Source organism: Rhinoraja longicauda, chromosome 5 (genome assembly GCF_053455715.1).
Source record: "Rhinoraja longicauda isolate Sanriku21f chromosome 5, sRhiLon1.1, whole genome shotgun sequence".
Classification (NCBI taxonomy): domain Eukaryota; kingdom Metazoa; phylum Chordata; class Chondrichthyes; order Rajiformes; family Arhynchobatidae; genus Rhinoraja; species Rhinoraja longicauda.
This window is the reverse complement of record NC_135957.1, coordinates 16,929,934-16,954,585: the sequence shown is the minus strand read 5'-3', so window position 1 is coordinate 16,954,585 and position 24,652 is coordinate 16,929,934. Positions and strand designations below refer to the sequence as shown.

Below are 24,652 nucleotides of genomic sequence, written 5' to 3'. Positions count from 1 at the left end.
CTAGCACTCTTGGTTCCAGAGCTTTGCTGGTTTATCCAGCCCGCCAAGGAAGTTGGCTATGGGGATAGATGTGCTGGCTCTAGCTGGGCTGGAATTCCAGAGCCCCGGCCGCAGGTTGAAAATTCAACCCACCGATTGGCCACGGAAGTCCCGATAAGGTCGAGATTGGATACCTTGCCCAGCCTAGGTGCCACATTTTTGGGGAGACTTCCAGGGCGCGGGGGAATTCTCGCGGAACCCTTAGCGACCTCTCGTGGCCGAATTGAGGTCAAATTGCAATTATCAACTGTTTTGCGGAAAAATGTGAGGCGAAATCGGAATGGCAGAAATGAAATAAGAAAGCAGAAACTTTCCACCAGATTCGGAAGGATTGGGAGGGGTGCCATGTGGTCTTTTGAATATGACCAACCTTTTCATTGGTTTACAATTAATCTGATTAATATGATTAATTTATGTTCTTATGGTTTTAAATTAGATTATTCAAAGGAAAGCAGAAGAACTCCGAGTGGTTTCGGCAAAAATTATCCTTCAATCCACTTCATTTAAAGTAGATAACAAATTTATTATTTCACATCAGTAATTACACTCAAAACTAAAACTTGTTTATAAGAAATCTCCTTTGGAGAAGGAAACAATGTTTATTCTCTTTTTGACCCATTTTGTTCATTTTCCAGGATCTGAGCAAAGCTGGTCAGGCCAGTAATTATATTATTATTTGCAATCATAACTGACATCAATATGATCGTGCTCAGCCACGTTCTTGATTAGTTAGTCATTTTGAAGGTACTGCTGAAGTTCAAGGAATTGGACCCAGTGATGATTAAAGAGGTGTGACATATTTCCAAGTCAGATGGTGTGCGACTTGGAGGGGGACCTATCTCATGAACCTGAACTTGTTCTTCTTGGTGGAAAGGTGCACAGGCATTCACTGAAAGTGATTACTGTGTGTTCTGTAGATGGTATACACTGTTGCCATCATGTTTCAGTCATGGAACTGATGGATGTTGACATTGATGGGTGGGGATCTAATCAATCCCAGATGGTATCAAAGTTTCTCAAGTCTTGTTGGGTCTACTTGTCCAGGCAAATCGGGGGGGGGGGGGGGGGGGGGGTCCATTACACTCCTGAAAACCTTATGGCTGTTGAAAAGGATTGGATGGGCACAGGCATAGAATACCCCATCTCGGACCTGTTCTTGTAGAACTAATATTTGCCTCATCAGTTAAGTTTCTGGTTAATAAAAACTCAAATATGTGGATGGTTAGAGACTTGAAAATGGTAATACCTTTGAAAGTCAAGATAGCTGGACCTCTTATGGAAATGGTCAATGGTTTAGGTCAAGTGTAATGAAGTACACTGAAAAGTTTTGTTTTATATGCAATCCAATCAGTTCAGAAAAGGGGACGATACAGAGTGCAGAATATACTGTAGTTCTCAGCTTTGTAGCACATCAGATCCATAGACAATGAACCTTTTGTACTGCCCAGGTGAGGTCTGCTGTACGATTTTGCCAGATTTAACGCAAGAACAAAGAATCTCACTGTACCTAGGTACATGTAACAATAAAGTATCATTGAATCATTGAGACGGAAGTTATTGTCCTGATATCATGTTATTCTCTATCTCCTTCCTGTACACCATCTTGTCATTGTTTTTGATCCAGCTCGCCAGTAGTGCCATCTGCACTGAGTGGTAACTTTGAGGCACAAATATTACCAGCTACTTTTCAGCTCTTTACTAGCTACTTTTCTGCCAATGCCTGAATAGTATCTAGGTTTTCCTGTATGCAGGCATGAACTGCTTCATTTCCTTGAGAGTTGTGAATAGAACAAAGTTGCCTAATCGTCAGTGAATGTCCCCATCCCAGATTGCATGATTGCATCTGTGATAAATAGCTGAATATATATATACCTATGTTGAGCAGTGATATGCAGGGGCTAGAATGATTTACTACTAATGACACAACCATCATCAATTGTATACGGTTTGACTCCAGCCATTGGGATGTTTTCACCTTGATGCCTGTTAGCTGCAGTTTCACCAGGGCTCCTCAACATCACACTCGGTCAAATGATGCCTTGATGTCAAGGACAGTACTCTCACATCACCTCAGGAATACAGCTCTTTGGTCCATGTTGGAACACAAAGACCAAAGAGTCTGGAGGCAAATGGTCCTTGCCAAAAAATAGAAATGATGCGCAGGTTTACTGGAGGGTAAATGCTGCTTGACAGTACTGCTGACAACAGCTTCCATCACTTTGCTACCAATTGAGTATAAGCTAATTGGGAGGTCGTTAGCTGGATTGCATTTAATTTGCTTGTTTTGAACAGGGAACATCTGGGCAAGTTTCCAGATTGTCAGATAGATGACAGCATTACAGCACTTCCTTTGTTCTGAAGCATAGGCCTTTTGTACCTGCAGTCTTAAATATGTTTAGCCTATTATGCTCACAACCCAAAAAATGTCAATTGAGTATTATAGACAACTGTATTATAAAAGTGACTATGATGTTTAAAAATAATACCACGTGGGATAGAATTGAAGGAGAATCTGAGAATGAAACTTAGAATGCTCTATCATCATCACATTTGCATTAAGATAAAGATATCCAACACTGTCCAAAAAAGCAAACACAGCGCATATTATTTCAGATCTCTGCAAACCAACATTTTGTGATGATAGAAAAACCACCTGCTGGAGGAATTCAATGTGTTGAGCAGCATCTGTGGAGGGAAAGGAATTGTCAATATTCTGGGTCGAAATGCTGCATCAATTCTCTTCCCCCCGCTAAAATAAAATCACAGCAATTAGGAGTTTTGTTATTTGGTGATACAAACTATATCATATCAGTGAAATGCAGAAGAGATTATTAATAAGGAGGAGACAAAAATAAAGTACTGGTTGCCCACTCAGTAGTGTAAGAACCATACAGTCTAGACAGGAAACATGCTTAGTTAAAGAAAAGTAAAAGGTATAAAGCTACGCTCTACTGATTCTTAGTTAAAACTAACACCAAAGGGCTAGATGACAGCAAATATTTAAATAAAAGTTAAGCATGAAAGTTACAGGTCAGGATATTTAATATCACTGCTATTAATGCTTTTACAAACAAGAATCCAGAACAAAAACAGCTGCTATACCTAATATTTGGGAACCAAAAAGTTATTTTTAAAAGGGCAAATCAAGTTGACTTATTTGAAGAGGTTACAGAGAAAATGGATGACAACACCATGTTTATGGATTTTAAAAAGAACAGTTAATAAAGCACCACATTAAAGACCTGTTCATGGAACTGAAGAACTGGGAAGTGGCAAGAACAGCAAGGATGTAAAATTAACTCAGACACAAAAAAAACATGTTATACTGAAGAAGGGTCCCAACCCAAAATGTCACATACCCACATTCTCCCAAGATGCTGCCTGACCTGCTCAGTTACTCCAGCACTTTATTTCTTTTTTGGATTACAATGGTTGATTAATTTTCAGACTAGTGTATTATGCAAGTCTACTTGAGTGTTGAGTGGTTATTTTATTTGTCATATGCATTGGATCGTAACTGGGGTAATGGAATTCTTGGAGATAAGGAATTGCAGATGCTGGTTTACAAAAAAGGACACAATGTCCCAGCGGGTCAGGCAGATGATGGTCAAAGGTCAGAGATGAAAAGGCAGAAGGTGCGAGACAAAAGGAGTGAAGAATTGTGAAGTGTGAAGCTTAGAGGATTAAACGTAGGTAGAAGAGGAGGGGGAGGGAAGAAATAGGTGCGAGTCCAGATGGGAGGAGGGGGGTTGAAGGGGAAGAAGGGAGAGTGGGAGGGTATTGTAATTACCTAAAATTGGAAAGTTCAATGTTCATACCGTTGGGTTGTATGCTACCCAAGATGAATAATAATAATAATAATATATTCCTTTATTCGTCCCACACCGGGGAAATTTACAGTGTTACAGCAGCAAAGTGGATAGCAAGAGAACATTCATTATATGAATAAGAGATGCTGTTCCTCCAATTTGCTTGTGGCTTCACCCTGGCAATGGAGGCGGCCCAGAACAGAAAAGTTATATGGGAATGGGAAGAGGAGTTAAAATAGTCATGGTATTAATATACAAAATTAAATGGATCTACTATGCATGTTTACGTTTTTAATCAAAACTTGAACCTTGAATTGACCTTTATGTACAAGGAAATTTCAGTGCTTTTGCCCTGCATTACAACTGCTTTGAAATTGTAATAGCCCAGATTATCACCAATTACTATTTGAGCAAGAAATCACAAATCATGGCGGTACGAGTCCTGTGCAAAAAGGTTTATTGAAATAACGTACACAAGATTGCTAAGTCATCAGTCAGATGCTGCATACTAAAAAAATCCCAATAGCATTGTGCATTATACAGACAAACCCTGTTATACAGAGGAGAGAGAGGGGGGTTGGAAGAGATGCTTTACACCACTGTAAAACGGTCCACATCGTGATTTTCCATAACACAAAGCAACATCAACTGCACGTACATCAGGAAGTGAGTTGAAAAAAAGATATTTGTCAACATTTTTCCCCACATAAATTCCATAAGCGTGAATTTAATGCCGCATCTCAATTTTTTGGGGAGTGATGCGAATCCTGCAAGGGTGAATTTCCATTACCCAAATCGCCATAACATGGAGTTTGCCTATAATCTGCAAAATGTAACCACTTTTCAACCAAATTATTTGCTTCAAATTTACAGCTTTACACATTAAAGTCATAATTAGAATTCAAATTCATTATGTAATACTTCATATCTGTACAATCCCAGCCCGATCTACTCTGTTAAACTAGCTTGCAAAGGTTCTGGGAGTAAAAAAGCAGAAAATGCTGGAATCGGTTAACTCAGGCAACTCTGTGGAGAGAGAAACCAAGTTAACACTTCAGGTTGAAGAAACAAACTATTCCTCTTTTCACAAATGTTGTGGTTTCCCGAATTTTGTCCTTTTATTTCAGACATCCTGCATCTGCCTTTTTGCCCCCCAATATTTAAAGTTACTGGGATGCTATTATTAATAAAAGCTGTTCTGGCCAGTTTTAGCTAATTAAATATTCTTTTTAATCTCTAAATAAAACTATTTAAATGTAATTCAATGTAAATGATAATTTAATTTTAAAAATGCAAGTTGGTTACTCAGATTTTATACTCACAGCCAGCAGATTTTATTGACAAGCCGCTATGGGGTTCGAGGCAGCCCTGATGCACATTCCATTCCATCTGTCATAGCACTAAGCCGCCTGAACAACATGCTGGATATTAAATAAACTGACATTCAGCATTCTTTGGAGAAAACTTGTTCTCCACTGTTAATAACCTTTTCAATCCCAGCTGACTCATTGGGGGAACAAATGGGATACTAAAATACCACACAACGCACCAGTACCATATGGCTGGGGGAGTCTAACAGACGATATTCATCATGCAAGCATGAATATTTAGGCTCGATGGGAATGCATGAAACAGCATGAAGTCCTGCTTTATCCAATACACCAAAACAACAATAAAAGCTTAGGAGACCACATTTGACTAGAAAAACGTATTTAATTAATTCCCTTGGCAATATGAGACTCAGAATTCAAAATGCTGAGCACAGTTTTCAAATACATTTATCATTCACTGCTGCACTCCAGCTGTTACTTGGAACTCACCTCAAATATTACTGGTCTTCACAAAACAGAGTGTAAGACTGGCTGTGTAGAGCAGTCAAACCTACAAAGATTCTAGACTATATTCAAAAATAAAATTTACAATGTATCTTTTATCAACAGGCAAATAAAGCAGCAAATGGCAGAAATACATTTTACTGAATCCACACAACAATACAAATAAAGTCGATCACTATTCCATAATCATTCCTCTTTGATTTCTTGGTTGTAATCAGTGGCAATTTTACAGGCCAGGTATCATGCTGAACTGCTTTAATACAACTGGGAGCACTTTAGTTTCAGTACGGAGATGGCACTGCATATTTAACTGCTATTACAGAGATGACATCCATGATTGCCTATTAGCTTTATGAACATGGTTTAATTGTACTTTGCTTATAAGATTGTCATAATTTCTCTTCAGCTACAAAACTTAAATATTAAACAGAACCAAAAATTAAGATACCAAATTGTGACAAATTTTCTACACCCTGCATTTTTTCCAACACTTGTGACATGGACAGCTCACAATTGTTGTTAAAAAATTACTGAGTCACTGTTCTTTAAAATCACAATGTAGAATGTATCTCCCTATTCTTGGTATCTGTATGTGCATTGGTACTTTAAATCCAACAATCAACATATTTGCCGCAAAGTCAAATACTCACTCTGGCTAAATGCCCATAATCACATAGGCATTTCATGCTGTTCTTTCAAAATCTTAACATCCAATCTAATCAAAATACTGCAGAATATATGTTAACAAAGATCAATGAGAGAATCATGGAATCATAGAGCACCAAAACAGCCGCTTACTGCCCATCTTGTGCAGGCGATGATGCTTCGTGATGCCGTCTACGCTAAACCCATTTACCTGGATAAGGTCCATATATTCCCCTTACGTTTTCTCCAACCTGGGAGCTGCCCAAATGCCTTTTAAACATTGCATCTGCTTCGACCATTACCTCTACAGCTAGCTCCAAATAACCATCAACCTCAATGGAAAAACCCACCAAAGCTCCTTTAAAATTCATCCTCTCATCCTCGATAATATATTCTTCTACATTCCAGTGACAGAAAATTCAGTCTATCTAATCTCTCCTTATAACTACAGCCTTCCATTTCAGGCACCATTCTGGTGAATTGCTTCTCCACTCTCTCTATTGATACCAGATATTTTTCTGATGCGTGGTGACCAGAACTGTACATGATACTGCAAATGCTGTCAAACCAATGTTTTGTACAGCTGCAGCATGATGTCCTAACTCTTACACTCAAACATCTCAGTCTGTGAAGGCAACTGTGCCAACTACCTTCTTTAATATCTGCTTATGTCACCACTTTAATCAAGCTTAGGACTTGCACACTACGATCTCACTGAATATCAACACTCAAGATCCCTGACATCTACTCTATATATCGTAAAGGAATTTGACTTCCCAAAGTGAATTACCTCATACTTGCCTGGATTAAATCCCATTACCACAACTCCGCCTAAATTTCTAACTAATCTTTGCCCCATTGTTGCCTTAGATAACCCTCTTCACTATTTATAGGAAGAAGGCAGGAGAATGGGGTTGAGAAGGAACGATAGATCAGCCATGATTCATTGGCAGAGTAGACTTGATGGGCTGAATGGCCTTCTTCTGCTTCCAGAACTTATGAATTCCACCAACTTCAGTGTCGGCTGAAAATCTAATCAGACCACCTCCTTTGTTGCTTCAGCAGAATGTTTGGGATTATTTTCTTGCTGTAGGATGAACTGTAGAATGAACTGCCGGCCAATGACTCCTGAAGAGTGTTTCTGATCGGTCGGACAGATGTTTGGGGATTTTTCTTTATTATAGAGAGAATTCTTCTGTCATCAGCAGTGGAGGTCTTCAATAGACAATAGATGCAGGAGCCTTCGAGCCAGCACCAGCATTCACCGTGATCATGGCCGATCATCCACAATCAGTACCCCATTCCTGCCTTCTCCCCATATCCCTTGACTCCCCTATCATTAAGAGCTCTATCTAACTCTCTCCTGAAAGCATCCAGGGAATTGGCCTCCACTGCCTCTGAGGCAGAGAGTTCCACAGCTTCATAACTCTGAGTGAAAAGTTTTTCCTCATCTCCATTCGAAATGGCCTACCCCTCTTTCTTAAACTGTGGCCCCTGGTTCTGGATTCCCCCAACATAGGGAACATGGTTCCTGACTCTATCGTGTCCAATCCCTTAATAGTCTTATATGTTTCAATAAGATCCCCTCTCATCCTTCTAAATTCCAGAGTATACAAGCCCAGTCTTTCAACATACGACAGTCCCGCCATTCCGGGAATTAACCTTGTGAACCTACTCCCTTAATTGTAAGAGTGTCCTTCCTCAAATTTGGAGACCAAAACTGCACACAATACTCCAGGTGTGATCTCACTAGGGCCCTGTACAACCGCTCCCATACTCAACTCCTCAAGTTATGAAGGCCAATATTCCATTAGCTTTCTTCACTGCCTGCTGTACTTGCATGCTTACTTTCAGTGACTGATGAACTAGGACACCCAGATCTCATTGTACTTCCCCTTTTCCTAACTTGACACCATTCAGATAATAATATGCCTTCATGTTCTTACCATCAAACTGGATAACCTCACATTTATCCACATTAAACTCCATCTGCCATGCATCTGCCCACTCACATAACCTGTCCAAGTCACACTGCATCCTCGTAGCATCCTCCTCACAGTTCACACTGCCACCCAGCTTTGTGTATAAGAAAATAACTGCAGATGCTGGTACAAATTTACCCAGCTTTGTGTCATCTGCAAATTTGCTAATGTTACTTTTAATCCCTTCATCTAAATCATTAATGTATATTGTAAATAGCTGCGGTCCCAGCACCGAGTCTTGTGGTACCCCACTAGTCACTGTCTGCCATTCTGAAAGGGACCAATTTATCCCCACTCTTTGCTTTCTGTCTGCCAACCAATTTTCTATCCATGTCAGTACCCTACCCCCAATACCAAGTACTCTAATTTTGCCCACCAATCTCCTATGTGGGACCTTATCAAAAGCTTTCTGAAAGTCCAGGTACACTACATCCACTGCATGTGCATCTGTTCGTGATCAAACAGCATATAGCATTGGAAGCCGGAATTCTATGAAGGAAAGTGGATATAAACATTTCATGTCGATCATGTTAACCGACAATCAACCTGAATTATCCACAATTGCCAAAATGAATGACATTCTTACAAAATATGGTAAATACAGTTAGATGAATGCACCGTAATAAACAACACAATTATTATATTTTCATGCTGATTTGTCCCTTCCTTGCCAATGTTCAATTTCACATGCATCTCACTATTGCAACCTTAATTAAGCAAAAGGCCTAAAGTAAACCATTGTAAGCTAGTCTGAAAAGGGGCTCGACCCGAAACGTCATCCATTCCTTCTGTCCAGAGATGGTGCCTGGCCCACTGCGTTACTCCAGCATTTTGTGTCTACCATTGTGAACTACTTGTATATAGACTATATAGGCTAAAAACAAGGCGTTCTCCCCAATTCCCCTAGAATAACATTAAGGCTCTTTAGGAGCCTCTTTCCTCATACCTCCCCATTCAACCATATCAACACTTTTAGTTTAGTTTAGAGATACAGCGAGGAAACTGGCACTTCTCCCCACCGAGTCTGTGCTGACCAGCAATCCCCACACTATCCTACACACACTGGGGACAGTTTACAATTTTACCAAGCCAAGCTTACAAACCTGTACGTCTTTGAAGTGCGGGAGGAAACCGGTGCACCCAGAGAAAACACACGCAGATCACAGGGAGAACATACAAACTCCATACAGACAGCACTGTAGTCAGGATCGAACCCGGGTCCCTGATGCTGTAAGGCAGCAACTCTACCGCTGCGCCACCGTGCCACCCTTAAGATACTTCCAGATACTTCAATTAGAATTCACTGTATACTATGTGATATGGGGGACATTGATTAGTTTCTTATTCACCAGCTCACAAAAGAACTCTGCCACAAGTTAAAATATCATACTAAAAGGAACGTAGTAACGATTCTAAAATGGGAAGGGACTGTCAAGTTTAACCCCAATGCCACTAATTTACATGAATAATTCATGAGTAACATACTGATTATGTTACTGGACCGTGAACCAGATCCAAAGACATGAGATCAATTCCTTATGATGACAGCTGAGAAATTTATCCTAATTCATTCCATGAACCTGGAATTTAAAGCAAACACAATCTCAATCAAGGTTAAAATCAAACGACTTCATTGCGCTGAAAATTCAGCTGGTTCACCAATATCTCTCCGGAAAGGAAATCTGCAAGCCTTTACGCAAATTGAACAATATGCAACTCCATCACTACCATGTAGTTAAAACGTTACTCTTAGTTTCAAGAAAAATGATGGACATCAAACGCTTCAGACCCCTGTGCTGAGCATATTCGATGCATGAAAAATTAAAAACATTGTTTAGGCTTAAGCCTAGCAGTTGAGTAATTTGGTAAAACATATCATAAATGCTTTTGGGTATATAAAATACATGAGATCCTACAACTTGCATTACATAATGGGAGAGCTGGGAACGTGACACAATATGCCTTGTGAACTACTGTACTGCTTTGGAATTGCCTGGCTTCAGGCATGAGCTCAGCTTTAATTTTTGCTGATGGCTATTACCAACTATTGTAAATCGTCGGAGGCAAACACTATTTAAGGCTAATCTCCACCTCATTGCAGCTCTTAAAGATTTATACTAAACAGACTGCACATTGCTTACCAGCACGTGTTCCTGCCTTTTAAGGCAAAGCCGTGAACAAGCAGAAAGTGCAGCAGTTACTCCAAAGAAGAGTGGCAGAGGAGCCACACCTAACCCCAAGTCAAAGAGGAGATGATAGTTTGCCAGTTTTGAGATGGGCATGGCAGAGGCATTGCCAGCAGACGGTCTAATCCAGAATTACTGAATTTTCCCATTATATTGGGCCAGCTGTGTACTTTGCACCAGATATCTGGAGGGGTAACTAAACCAATGGTAAAAGTTCACAGGAAGAGGGCAATGCTGAAGTCAAACTACCACTATTTGATTATATTCTTGCAAACAACAACAAATATTTAATATTAATCATCCTCAACGATAGAGCCACAGAGGATATATACATGGTGAAACACTGGACAGTGGCTAATACTCATAAAGAATAATGGTCAAGAATAATGCTGATACCAGTACAATGGATATTGAAGATTCGCCCAATTTTTGCTGACCGTTGCAACGGTGCAATCTGCTACCACACCTCCTGAGCCACAGATGTGATGACACCTTAAAGGTTACCTTGAAGTATCCTTCACTGAAGATCTGCTACACTGCAAAAACGCACACCTTTCACATAAGCAAAAGGTTGACAAAATCTAAAAAGTATGATGGGTTGACATATGTATACAAGGTGGCCTGCTTTCATATATAAATGTAGTTTGGAGTGCTTAATTTGTGTTAAGAAAGGTTTTTCACTAGTAAGAATCATTTCTAAATAGCACTTTGGCTCCATCTACTGCTCGAATCCATAACTGTTGAGGTAACAATCTATTTAATCCAGCTTCAGAATCAATATTCAAACAATTTTTACCAAACTCATTTTAGCATTAGTTGAGGCCAGTCATGGAGACTTACTAGTTTTCTTTATATATCGATATACTAAAAATCTCGTTTGTTTGTTTGTTTTTTCCTGAACTACAGCCAAAACGGTTGGATTGGGGGGGTTGGGGAGAGGGAGGGAGGGAGGATCGGGGGGGTTGAGGAGAGGGAGGGAGGGAGGGAGGGAGGATCGGGGGGGTTGGGGAGAGGGAGGGAGGGAGGGAGGGAGGATCGGGGGGGTTGGGGAGAGGGAGGGAGGGAGGGAGGGAGGGAGGGAGGGAGGATCGGGGGGGTTGGGGAGAGGGAGGGGGAGAGGGAGGGAGGGAGGATCGGGGGGGTTGGGGAGAGGGAGGGGAGGGAGGGGAGGGAGGGGAGGGAGGGGAGGGAGGGGAGGGAGGGGAGGGAGGGGAGGGAGGGGAGGGAGGGGAGGGAGGGGAGGGAGGGGAGGGAGGGGAGGGAGGGGAGGGAGGGGAGGGAGGGGAGGGAGGGGAGGGAGGGGAGGGAGGGGAGGGAGGGGAGGGAGGGGAGGGAGGGGAGGGAGGGGAGGGAGGGGAGGGAGGGGAGGGAGGGGAGGGAGGGGAGGGAGGGGAGGGAGGGGAGGGAGGGGAGGGAGGGGAGGGAGGGAGGGAGGGAGGGAGGGAGGGAGGGAGGGAGGGAGGGAGGGAGTGCTGCACCAATGCAGGAGAGGCTTGGGCCCAATAGGTCCACTTGGTCTAGTATTGTAATAAGATCCGTCAATGAGTTTAAGAGAAATAAAACAACACTCACAGATGGGTGGCAAAAACCTAGTGCATGTTCTTTAGACTGATCTCCAAGTGAAACAACAGCAGCCAAAGTTGTTGGCATGGATGGAAGAGAACATTCAGAAGGATCAATTGCAAACATTGACAACCAATAGGTCTGATATAAATAATAATAAGAGTACGTACACCATGGCCAATGATAAATTTCAGATATGGGTGGAGTATGTAAATAAATCAGACTATTTACATTGTATTGGGAAAGCGAGGAGGTTAAGGTCGGAGGAGAGAAGGTTCTGGTGATGAGATGGGACAATGCTGCAGGCAAAGGAAAATAATATTATGTTCGACCATGCTAAATGTCAAACTATTCATACTCAACTAACAGGCCACCTTATGTATGGCATGAGCCATTCAGATTACTCACAAGGTTCAATATTCCTGCTCTGGCTGCTTTGTCTCTTCTTCCACTGACCTATGAGCCATTCCATTCTTTTGATTGGACTACCCACATTAGCAGCAATAATAAGGAGAAGGAATATCAGAAATCTTTTGGAATGGTTATTTGGACAATATGTCAAGTGTAGGTCATTAAAGCCTGAGTAGTGTGTAATAAGAAGTAATTAGCTATCTAGTTGTACAAAGTCACTGGGAGAGTGACTATAACATGACAGAATTCTTCATTATGAGGAGTGACATAGTTTACTCTGATACTTGGGGCCTGAATGTTAATAAAGGAAAGTACAATTGTATGACGTGAGAGTTGGCCAAGGTACATTGGGAAACTTTACTTTTGGTATTGTCAGTGGATTGGCAATGATAAACATTTACAGAACACATGGTTGAATTACATCTCTTGGGGCATTACATGGATGATTGAAAAGTAAAGAACTGTGGAACAAATGCTAGTAGTACTCAGGACAGGGAGCATCTCTGGCGGGAGAAATAGAAAATCAAACATTTCAGATCCATGGTTGTAGTTAGAACATTTTGTTGGTCTTCAGAAAGGTCGCCAAATTAATAGTATTTTCGAATAACAATGGAAGGTCACTAGAGTGTAATTGTTTTTAATTTGAAGCAGTGAAAGGTCACTAGCACTGTGTTCTAAATTATTGTGTGTTCACTCAAAGACACTATCAAGAATGAAGGACTTTCATTCCAATTTCCATTAATACATATAAATTAATTTGAAGATTCAAACAATCATAGTTATCTCACCAGGAACACCTCTAAACTGTCATCAAATTGAAGCAGGCACTGTGTTAGCTGTCTTGATAAAATTAAGTTACTGAAATATGTAGAAAAGGACAAGATAATAAAGCTCAAATCAACTGATCTCCATGATTTGTGAATGAATAATGAAGTCAAGCACCTAATTTGTCACCAAGAATATTTGATTGAAGAAAGGATGGTCCGCAACACACATTGGTCTGAATTCTCTTAAACAGTAATCATCATCTCCATGGGTAATTGTGCTGAACTTAAAGGGTTTAAATTAAATCAGTATAAAAAAATGAAAAAACAAATACATACTGTAATATCCATATAATACTGTGTCTTCAATATTCTTCCTTGTGGTGTTATCTGCTGCCCATTCCTTAAAGAAAAACAGATACGAGGTTATTAGGAGATACAAGCTGCTCTGGAAAGGCTTATTTCATTCAAAAGCTAACACACTCAGAGTATGTGTCTGACATTGTCAGAAAAGCTAACGTGACATGCGAGACTGCAGATTTTCTCTATCACGTCACGTTAGCTTTTCTGCCATATTTCAGGTTACCTTCTGCACATTTGGATAAGCTGGAACAGAAAAGGTTAAGAGTGGACCTAATTGAGGTATACAATATTATGGAAGGCATAGACGAGACAGAAAACTAGACGCTATTTTCATTATAGGTCTATAATGAGAAGACATTGGTTTGAGCTAAGGGATAGTAAATTTGAAGGGAGATAGGGTAGATTTTTCCCCCTTCCATGCCAGTCATATATTATCATGCCTGTGGTTATTTTGTACAAGTTATTTTGTGGTTCACATAAAAGTTACATCTAATGTTATTCCACGACGTTGCACCAAAGGTAAAAATTATTGTTCTTGATTTTAGCTTCCCAGGAGGTCTCATCTGTAGAAGCCTGCAGACGTTTTGTTTAGACATAATTAGCTATTTGTACATATCTGTACATTTGCTTTCATTTCAAATATTGCTTTTTATTCTCAACCTTGAATTTTGCTGATTGCCAGTCTTAATAATGCAAATTGTTGATTCCAAAATTCTAAAAGCCAATTAAGATATCACAATCTGCAATAGCAGTCAGTACCCCAGTAACACATTCAGAACCATATCTTAGAATATTACAGCAGCTCAAAAACATGCTGTGTGTTCTTGATAATTAATTGGCAGAGAATATCTTAAACTACCTCAGCTGCACTGGAAATCAAATCTACCCGAATGATACTCCGAGGTGTGAAGTACAACTAATAAATTGCCAATTTAGCAGATTAGGAAATGGGTGTGTACCCAAAAGGTGATGCTGTTTTATCATGATGATATCTTCCACAGTATTTGTAACAGTGTCTCGTACTGACAATCTCCACATTATTGGCGGGATGTGGAGTTCCTAGAAAACGGTCATTTATCATGATTTTTTGCAAGGTGCATAATCTGTGCATGCTTCAAGAGCGTAAAAAATAAATAAATTGGGATATATTTACTTTCTTTCATATCAATTCAATGAGAGCAAGTTTTATTCCACATCTCCATTTTTTCGGCAGTTACATGCAATTTCTGCAAGGGTGAATTTTCATAACCCAAATAGCCGTTACAAGGGGGACACCTGCAATTACAACACTTTAAACCATTCACAATGACCTAATGGAAAAATTAATTATAAAATATCAAGCAGCCTGCCAATCAGGTCAAGGACTGTACATGAAAAATGCACTCGTTGACACAAACATGGATTTTCAGAAAGCATTTAACAAAATTGGACACCATAGAAACATAGAAAATAGGTGCAGGAGGCCATTTGGCCATTCGAGCCAATATCGCCAATCATTGTGATCATGGCTGATCATCTACAATCAGTAGCCTTGTGCCTGCCTTCTCCCCATATCCCTTGATTCCACTAGCCCCAAGAGCTCTATCTAACTCTCTTGAAAATTCATCCAGTAAATTCGCCTTGACTGGCTTATGTGGCAGGGAATTCCACAAATTCACAACTCTCTGGGTGAAAACGTTTCTTCCCACCTAAGTTTTAAATGGCCACCCCTTTATTCTTAGACTGGCCCCTGGTTCTGGACTCCCCCAACATTGGGAACATTTTTCCTGCATCTAGCTTGTTCAGTCCTTTTATAATTTTATATATCTCAATAAGATCCCCTCTCATCCTTCCAAACCAGTGAATACAAGCCCAGTCTTTCCAATCTTTCCTCATATGACAGTCCCTCCATCCCAGGGATTAATCTCGTGAACCTATGCTGCACTGCCTCAATAGCAAGGATGCCCTTCCTCAAATTAGGAGACCAAAACTGCACACAATACTCCAGATGTGGTCTCACCAGGCCCCTATACAACTGCAGAAGGACTTTGTTGCTACTTTGGCTGCGGCTCGCTAGCAGTCTGTTCGTCTTTTTTCCTTTTTTTTTTGTTGTGTGTCGGTGTTGGGATGGTTTTTGTATTTTTTTTTGGTTGTGTATGTGTGGGGGGTGGTGGTGTGGGTGGGGGGGTGGTGGGGGGGGTGGGGGAAACTTTTCTCTTCCTCACGGCGCGGGGTGCGGCTCGGTTGCGGGGCCTAACATCGCACGGTGCGGCTCGGCCGCTGAACTTTACATCGCCCGGTGCGGCTTGGCCGCTGGACTTAACAGTGCCCGGTGCGGCTCGGCCGCGGGACTTTTCATCACCCGGTGCGGCTCGGCCGCGGGACTTTACATCGCTGGTGCGGCTCGGCCGCGGGACTTAACATCGCCCGGTGCGGCTCGGCCACGGGACTTAGCTGCGCAAGGCTTGGTCGCGGGGCCTATCATCGCCCGGCTCGGCCGCGAGACGTTTCAGCGCCCGGTGCTATTCGGCCGCGGGGACTTCCATCCCCTTGCGGGGACTGTGCGGGTCGGTCGGGGACGAGCTGTCTGTCCGTGGGCGTGGGGAAGAGAGTGGAAGTTTTGTTGCCTCCATCACAGTGAGGGGGTGTTTGGAGTCACTGTGATGGACGTTTGTGTTGGGGTTATGTGTCTTGTGTTCTTTTTTTCTATGACTGCTATGTAGTTTCGTTCGGTACTTCGGTACCGAATGACAAATAAAGCTCTGTTATGTTATATACTCAAATCCTCTCGTTATGAAGGCCAACATGCCATTAGCTTTCTTCACTGCCTGCTGTACCTGCACGCTTACTTTCAGTGACTGCTGCACAAGGACACCAAGGTCTCTTTGCACTTCTCCTTTACCTAATCTGACACCATTGAGATAATAATCTGCCTCCTTATTTTTGACGCCAAAGTGGATAACCTCACATTTATCTGCATTATACTGCATCTGCCCACTTACTCAACCTGTTCAAATCATCCTCTTCGCAGTTCACACTGCCACCCAGCTTTGTGTCATCCTCTAGTGTTACTTCTAATTCCATCATCCAAATCATTAATATATATTGTAAATAATTGCGGCCCCAGCACCGAGCCTTGTGGCACTCCACTCTCCACTGCCTGCCATTCTGAAAAGGACCCGTTTATTCCTACTCTTTGCTTCCTGTCTGCCAACCAATTCTCAATCCATGTCAATACCCTATCCCCAATACCATGTGCTCTAATTTTGCTCACCAACCTCCCGTGTGGAACGTTATCAAAGGCTTTCTGAAAGTCTACATACACTACATCCACTGGCTCTCCTTCATTCACTTTACTTGTCACATCCTCATAAAATTCCAGAAGATTAGTCAAGCAGGATTTCCCCTTCATAAATTCATGCTGACTTGGACTAATCGTTTTACCGCTATCCAAATGTGCCGTTATTACCTCTTCAATAATTGACTCCAGCATCTTCCCCACCACCGATGTCAGGCTAACTGGTCTATAATTCCCCGTTTTCTCTCTCGCTCCTTTTTTGAAAAGTGGAATAACTTTAGCTACCCTCCAATTCACAGGAACTGATCCAGAATCCATTGAACATTGGTGATCATTTTCCAATGCGTCCACGATTGCTTGAGCCACCTCCTTGAGTACCCTGGGAGGCTGATAAATCCCCAGGCCCTGGGGATTTATCAGCCTTCAGTCCCATCAGTCTACCCAGCACTATTTCTCGCCTAATGCAAATTTCTTTCAATTCCTCTGTCTCCCTTGATCCTTGATACCTGTTCAACTCTTCCACCATTTCCTTGTTACCCATAATAATTTCATTCGTTTCTACCTTCAAGGGACCCACATTTGTCTTTACTAATCTTTTTCTCTTAACATCCTAAAGAAGCTTTTACTGTCCTTCTTTATATTCTTGGCCAGCTTCGCTTCGCACCTCATCTTTTCAGCCCGTATTGCCCTTTTTGCTATCTTCTTTTGTTCTTTGAAAGTTGCCCAATCCTCTGGCTTCCTGCTTCTCTTTGCTATCTTATACATCTTTTCTTTTAATTTTATTCCATCTTTAACTTCCCTTGTCAGCCACGGTTGCCTCTTATTCCCCATAGAATCTTTCTTCCTCTTTGGAATGAAATGATCCTGCATCTTCTGGATTATGCCCAGAAATTCCTGCCATTGCTGTTCCACCTTCATTCCTGCTAGGATCCCTTTCCATTCGACCTTGGCTAGCTCCTCTCTCATGCCTTCATAGTCCCCTTTGTTCAACTGCAACACTGACATTCCAGGTTTAACCTTCTCCCTCTCAAATTGCAGATTAAAACTAATCATATTATGGTCACTACCAAGCGGTTCCTTTACCTTGAGTTCCCTTATTAAATCTGGTTCATTGGACGACACTAAATCCAGAATTGTCTTCTCTCTGGTAGGCTCTAGTACAAGCTGCTCTGAGAATCCATCTCGGAGGCACTCTCCAAACTCCCTTTCTTGGGGTCTAGAACCAAACTGATTTTTCCAATCTACCTGCATATTGTAATCCCCCATAACCACAGTGGCATTACCTTTGTTACATGCCAATTTTAACTCCTGCTCCAACTTACACCCTATATCCAGGCTAGTGTTTGGGGGTCTGTAGATAACTTCCATTAGTGTTTTCTTACCTTTACAATTCCTCAACTCTATCCACAGTGACTCTACATCGTCAGTCCCAATGTCACCCCTCACAAGGGACTGAATTCTATCCCTCACCAACAGAGCTACCCCACCTCCTCTGCCCACCTGCCTGTCCTTTCTACAGGACGTATAACCCTGAATAGTCAGTTCCCAGTCCTGATCCTTCTGCAGCCACGTCTCTGTAATCCCCACAATGTCATACCTGAGCCTCAAGCTCATCCACTTTACTTCTTATACTTTGCACATTCATATATAGTTCTTTTAATCCTTTGCTCATTTCAGCTTTCACATTGATTCCTATTACACTTGAACATTCTCCCCAATTCCTTTGTGAGCTTTCTGCCCCGTTCATTCTGGGGTGTTTCTTAATTTTTCCTCTCCTCTCTTTCCCTTTAACTCCATCCTTGTCTATCCCATTTGAAACACCCCCTCCTCCCCGCCACCACCTATTTAGTTTAAAACCACCCGTGGAGCAGCGGCAAACCTGCCTGCCAGAATGCTGGTCCCCCGCCTGTTGAGGTGCAATCCACCCTTACCCCAAAACAGATCCCAGTGGTCTAAGAATCTAAATCTCTGCCCCCTGCACCAGCTCCTCAGCCACACATTCAGGTCCCGTATCTCCCTGTTCCTACCCTCACCAGCACGAGGAACTGGAAGCAAACCGGAGATAACCACCCTGGAGGTCCTGCTTTTCAGCCTTCTTCCGAGCTCTCTAAAGTCACGCTGCAGAATATCTTTCCTCTTCTTCCCGACGTCGTTTGTGCCGACATGCACTACCACTTCCGGCTGCTCACATTCACCCTTGAGGATGCTCTGCATTCGGTCCGTGACGTCCTGGATCCTGGTACCAGGGAGGCAACACACCATCCTTGAATCCCGCTTGTCCGTGTCCGTGCCTCTCACGATGGAGTCCCCTCCTACCACGGCACTGCCTGATGTCGGTCTCTTCGGCTTTGGCTCAGCGCCACGTTTTGCAACGCAGACTTGTTCGCCGCTCAGACTGGTAAACCATTATGGTTCACAACATTGAGGCCCAGAGTGTTAAGCATTCAGCAGCAGCAATCATCAGCCTTCATGTCTACAGCCAAACACCACACATCCATCACCTCCCTCACACCCCTCCCTGGTTACCCAGTTCCATCTGCCTTTTTTTTTTATCCCTTGTTTAATTATGGAAAGGGTAAGACCATTCAAGGATAGATGAAGAAATTTATGTTTGGGGTCTGAGGATGTAGTTGAGATACTAAACTGGTAGTTTGCATTGGTAGATTAAGAGGAGAAGGACTTGGATGATAGCACTATCAATGGGGGGGGGGGGTCGGGCCTACCTATATGTTAGAGCATTTTGAGATCACCAAGGAGATGATGTTGAGGTGATGGGCCAGATAAGTCTCCAAAACCTGATGGGGCCTAGAGCAAAACACAAAGTGCTGAAGAAACTCAGTGAGTCAGGCAGCATAGAAACATAGAAAATAGGTGCAGGAGTAGGCCATTCGGCCCTTCGAGCCTGTACCGCCATTCAATATGATCATGGCTGATCATCCAACTCAGTATCCCGTACCTGCCTTCTCTCCATACCCCCTGATCCCTTTAGCCACAAGGGCCACATCTAACTCCCTCTTAAATATAGCCAATGAACTGGCCTCAACTACCTTCTGTGGCAGATAATTCCACAGATTCACCATTCTCTGTGTGAAAAAAAAGTTCTCATCTCGGTCCTAAAAGACTTCCCCCTTATCCTTAAACTGTGACCCCTTGTTCTGGACTTCCCCAACATCGGGAACAATCTTCCTGCATCTAGCCTCTCCAACCCCTTAAGAATTTTGTAAGTTTCTATAAGATCCCCCCTCAATCTTCTAAATTCCAGCGAGTACAAGCCGAGTCTATCCAGTCTTTCTTCATATGAAAGTTCTGCCATCCCAGGAATCAATCTGGTGAACCTTCTCTGTACTCTCTCTATGGCAAGAATGTCTTTCCTCAGATTAGGAGACCAAAACTGTACGCAATACTCCAGGTGTGGTCTCACCAATGCCCTGTAAAACTGCAGCAGAACCTCCCTGCTCCTATACTCAAATCCCCTCGCTATGAATGCCAACATACCATTCGCTTTCTTCACTGCCTGCTGCTGCATGCCTACTTTCAATGACTGGTGTACCACGACACCCAGGTCTCGTTGCATCTCCCCTTCTCCTAATCGGCCAGCATTCAGATAATAGTCTGCTTTCCTGTTCTTGCCACCAAAGTGGATAACCTCACATGTATCCACTTTATACTGCATCTGCCATGCATTTGCCCACTCACCTAACCTATCCAAGTCACGTTGCAGCCTCCTAGCATCCTCCTCACAGCTAACACTGCCCCCTATCTTCGTGTCATCCGCAAACTTGGAGATGTTGCATTCAATTCCCTCGTCCAAATCATTAATATATATTGTAAATAGCTGGGGTCCCAGCACTGAGCCTTGCGGTACCCCACTAGTCACTGCCTGCCATTCTGAAAAGGACCCGTTTATTCCTACTCTTTGCTTCCTGTCTGCCAGCCAGTTCTCTATCCACATCAATACTGAACCCACAATACCGTGTGCTTTAAGTTTGCATACTAATCTCTTACGTGGGACCTTGTTGAAAGCCTTCTGGAAGTCCAGATATAACACATCCACTGGTTCTCCCTTATCCACTCTACTAGTTACATCCTCGAAAAATTCTATAAGATTCATCAGACATGATTTACCTTTCATAAATCCATGCTGACTTTGTCCAATGATTTCACCACTTTCCAAATGTGCTGCTATCCCATCTTTAATAACTGACTCTAGCATTTTCCCCACTACCGATGTTAGACTAACTGGTCTGTAATTCCCCATTTTCTCTCTTCCTCCCTTTTTGAAAAGGTGGTGGAAATGGACAGATGTGGTTTTAGGTTTGGACCCTTCTTCAGGTCCTAGCCATCACCTGTCCATTCCATCCACAGATGTTGCTCAGTTCCTTCAGCACTTTGTTTTGTTCAGGATTCTAGCATCTACAGTTCCTTGTATCTCCTAATGGCATCTATCGCAGGTTTTTGAGAGTGGTATGTGAGGAGGTTGCTGGGGCCTTGATCTTTCTATCTTATCTAGCCACAGGCAAGGCCCTGGAGGACAGGAGAGCAGACAACTTTGTTCCTTTGTAGATGAATGTGAGGTTATCCACTTTGGCGGCAAAAACAAGGAGACAGATTATTATCTGAATAGTGTCAGGTTAGGTAGGGGGAAGTGCAGCGAGACCTGGGTATCCTTATACACCATTCACTGAAAGTTGACATGCAGGTACAGCAGGCAGTGAAGAAAGCTAAAGGCATGTTGGCCATAACGAGAGGATTTCAGTATAAGAGTAAAGAGATTCTTCTGCAGTTGTATAGGGCTCTGGTAAGACCACATCTGGAGTATTATGTACAGTTTTGGTCTCCTAATTTGTGGAAGGACATCCTTGTAATTGAGGCAGTGCAGCGTAGGTTCACGAGATTGATCCCTGGGATGGCAGGACTGTCATATGAGGAGAATTTTTAGGCTCATTAGCTATAGTGGTAGGAAAGCTATTACAAGTTTGGATTCAGGACTGGATTTCCTATAGAAGCCAAGGCTGAATGGCTTTCTTTGGTGAAGAAAAAAATTATGGTTTGATCTGACTAAATTGAATTTTGGCAATAATTATTTAACTATAGAAGTTATAATTCCAGAATTGTATTTAAATCACTGTACTGTGAATGTTCATAGATACTGATAGATTCATAGATATCTGTTAAACAAACTTGATGAGTAATGTACCTTGTAAGATCCTTTGGAATCCTTCATGTAAGATACAAGGAATATATCAACAGGCAACAACGAAGAAGTAATCAGTGCAAGTGCAAGTGCACATATCGCAGTTATGGTGGAGACAACCTCACTTTCTTGATGACTCTGGTATCGGCGGATATATATCCAGCAAAATATTAGAATTGCCTGCAAAACACAAGAAAAATATCAATGGAAATTATGTTTACACTGGAGAAACCAAATGCAGATTGTGTGACCACATTGCAAAACAAAGGTGACCTTTAGCTTCCAGTCACCATGACAATGCCCTGTCCCATCTCACAGAGCTCCAATGATGCCCAGCATAAATGGAAGCAAAATAACTTTACTATCCATCTGGTATTGAATTCAACAATATCAGAGAACCAGCTAACGGTAACTGTAAATTTCTAGTTCAATCTGTTGCTTTATTTTTATTTTTTTTGTAGGTGTTTGAAGTAATAACCACCTTGATCACTTCGAGCCACACCTTATCGCAGATATTTACTCGGGTCTCTTCACTTCTCTGCAACTTACAAAAGACTTGTTTGCTCATTTTTTCACTTTTGAACGGCCATTGACTCAAAATATTGATACAATTTTCACCCCAAGGAAGTCACCTAATCTGTTAACTACTTTTAGTATTTCCTGTTTTTGTCACTGGAAATGATACTGCACCGTGACACACTTCATATAATTATGTGGTCTCTGTGGAGTCTGGACATTCTCCCTGGAGGTTTTCCTCCACATCCCAAAGACATGTTGGTATGTTAAATATCCACTACACTGCTGTCTGTGTTTTTAACTGACCTGGTATTCTTTTTTAATCCAACGATCTGCCTTGTCATATCACTAACTAGTGTAGGCCGCCGCACCTGTTATTGAATTCCTAATAAATGGTTCATAATCATAATTTTCTGTAATACAAAGCCTCGTCATCTACACATGCATCGAAAAGGGTTCTGATTAGTGAATTTGTAAAGGCGAATTTCCATTACCCAAATGGTCATAACATGGGGGTTGCTTGCACACTATGTGCCCACAAATAAACATGCTTGTCCACAGCCTACGCACAATACCTACATTTAAAATGATGCCTTCTTAAAAAGAAAAATGCATGGTATTGCCAGTAGATTTCATATCGGTAAAAAAAACACATTTGAATTTGGCCTCGAGATTGCTTTGCCGGTGTTATTGGTAGAAATAAAAACCAGATAATGATTCATTCATCTTTCCAATTTATTATCAACCTGCATTGTTTCAGCATTTGTTCGATCTTAAAACAATTTCTATCAATTGCATTGGAGGCAAATTTTTCACGATTATAGAGTCAGAGTTGTTCAACATGGAAACAGGCCCTTCGGCCTATCTGGTACATGCCAACAAAGAAGATTTTCTGAGCAAAGTGCATTCCCCTACACTTGATTCATGTCCCTCTAACCAATCCTATTCATGTACTTGTCCAAATGTCTTTTAAATATTGTTATTGTATCCATCTCTTCTACCTCTGGCAGCCGCCTCAAAATATCCACCACCCTCATTGTGAAAAACTTGCCCCATAGATTCATTTTCAACATAAATCCAAGGCCCCCTTGTTTTAGACTCCCCTGTTATAAAAGACTCCCCTGTTATTCACCGTATCTATACCCTTCATTATTTCATAAACCTTGAAGACGGCCACATAGGCTCCTTCCTTCCAGAGCAAACAGTCTCAGCCTATCCAATCCCTCCTTGTAATTCAAACCCTCCAGTTCTAGCAACACCTTTGCAAATCTTTTCTGCACACTCTCCAGCTTAATCACTTCCTTCTGGTGACCAGAACTGCATAAAGTATTCTCGGTACTATCTCACCAATGGCATGAAGTCATTATATCCTGAGGTCCCAAATCATTGTATTCAATGCCTCCTCCAATGAAGGAAAGCATGCCAAACATCTCCTTAACCACTCTGTCCATCTGTGTCACCACTTTTAGAAAACTACTATGTACTTTTAGGCAGGTGGGATGTTTGAAATCAAATACAGCATGTTCAGTAGACAGGAAATACAGGGGCACAGCAGGGAGTGAGAAAAGACGGTTGGATTAAATTACATTCACTTCAATGCAAGAGGCCTGACAAGCAAGGCAGATGAACTCAGGACGTGGATAGGTATGTGCACCTGGGACATTATAGTGATTATGGAAATCAGGGTAAGGGGGGGGAAGCCTGGCAGCTTCAGGGTACAGGTGCTACTGACGAGATAAAGGCAAGGACAAAAGAGGAGGGATAAGTACGTTATTGATTAAGGAGAACATCACTTTTGTCGTCAGAGTTGAAATAACTGATGGATTGTCCAGTGAGGCTATAAAGATGGAGCTGAAAAATAAAAAGATGATCACCTTGTTGGGATTGTACTATAGGCCCCAAATGGCAATAGAAATTAGATGGATAAACATGGTGGGCGATTGCAAGACTAATTGGGGTGTTATAGCGGTAGATTTTAACTTTCCCAACATAATAGGGACTGCCACAATGCCAAGGGCTCAGATGGGGTGGAATTTGTCAAGTGTGGTCAAGAAAGGTTCCTGGGCAA

At 42.0% G+C, this 24,652-nt stretch overlaps 1 protein-coding gene across 2 annotated transcripts in view; it reads right to left on the bottom strand.

The window, feature by feature from the left end:
- The window catches only part of lmbrd1 (LMBR1 domain containing 1), a 115,694-nt gene that overhangs the window by 83,287 nt on the left and 7,755 nt on the right, over positions 1 to 24,652 (bottom strand). For both annotated transcript variants that reach the window (XM_078400010.1, XM_078400011.1), the window contains exons 2-3: positions 22,072 to 22,248; positions 13,574 to 13,637 (exon numbers count right to left, since the gene is read on the bottom strand). In XM_078400010.1, the coding sequence (XP_078256136.1) occupies positions 13,574 to 13,637; positions 22,072 to 22,248 (241 nt within the window). The remainder of the gene's footprint in view (positions 1 to 13,573; positions 13,638 to 22,071; positions 22,249 to 24,652) is intronic.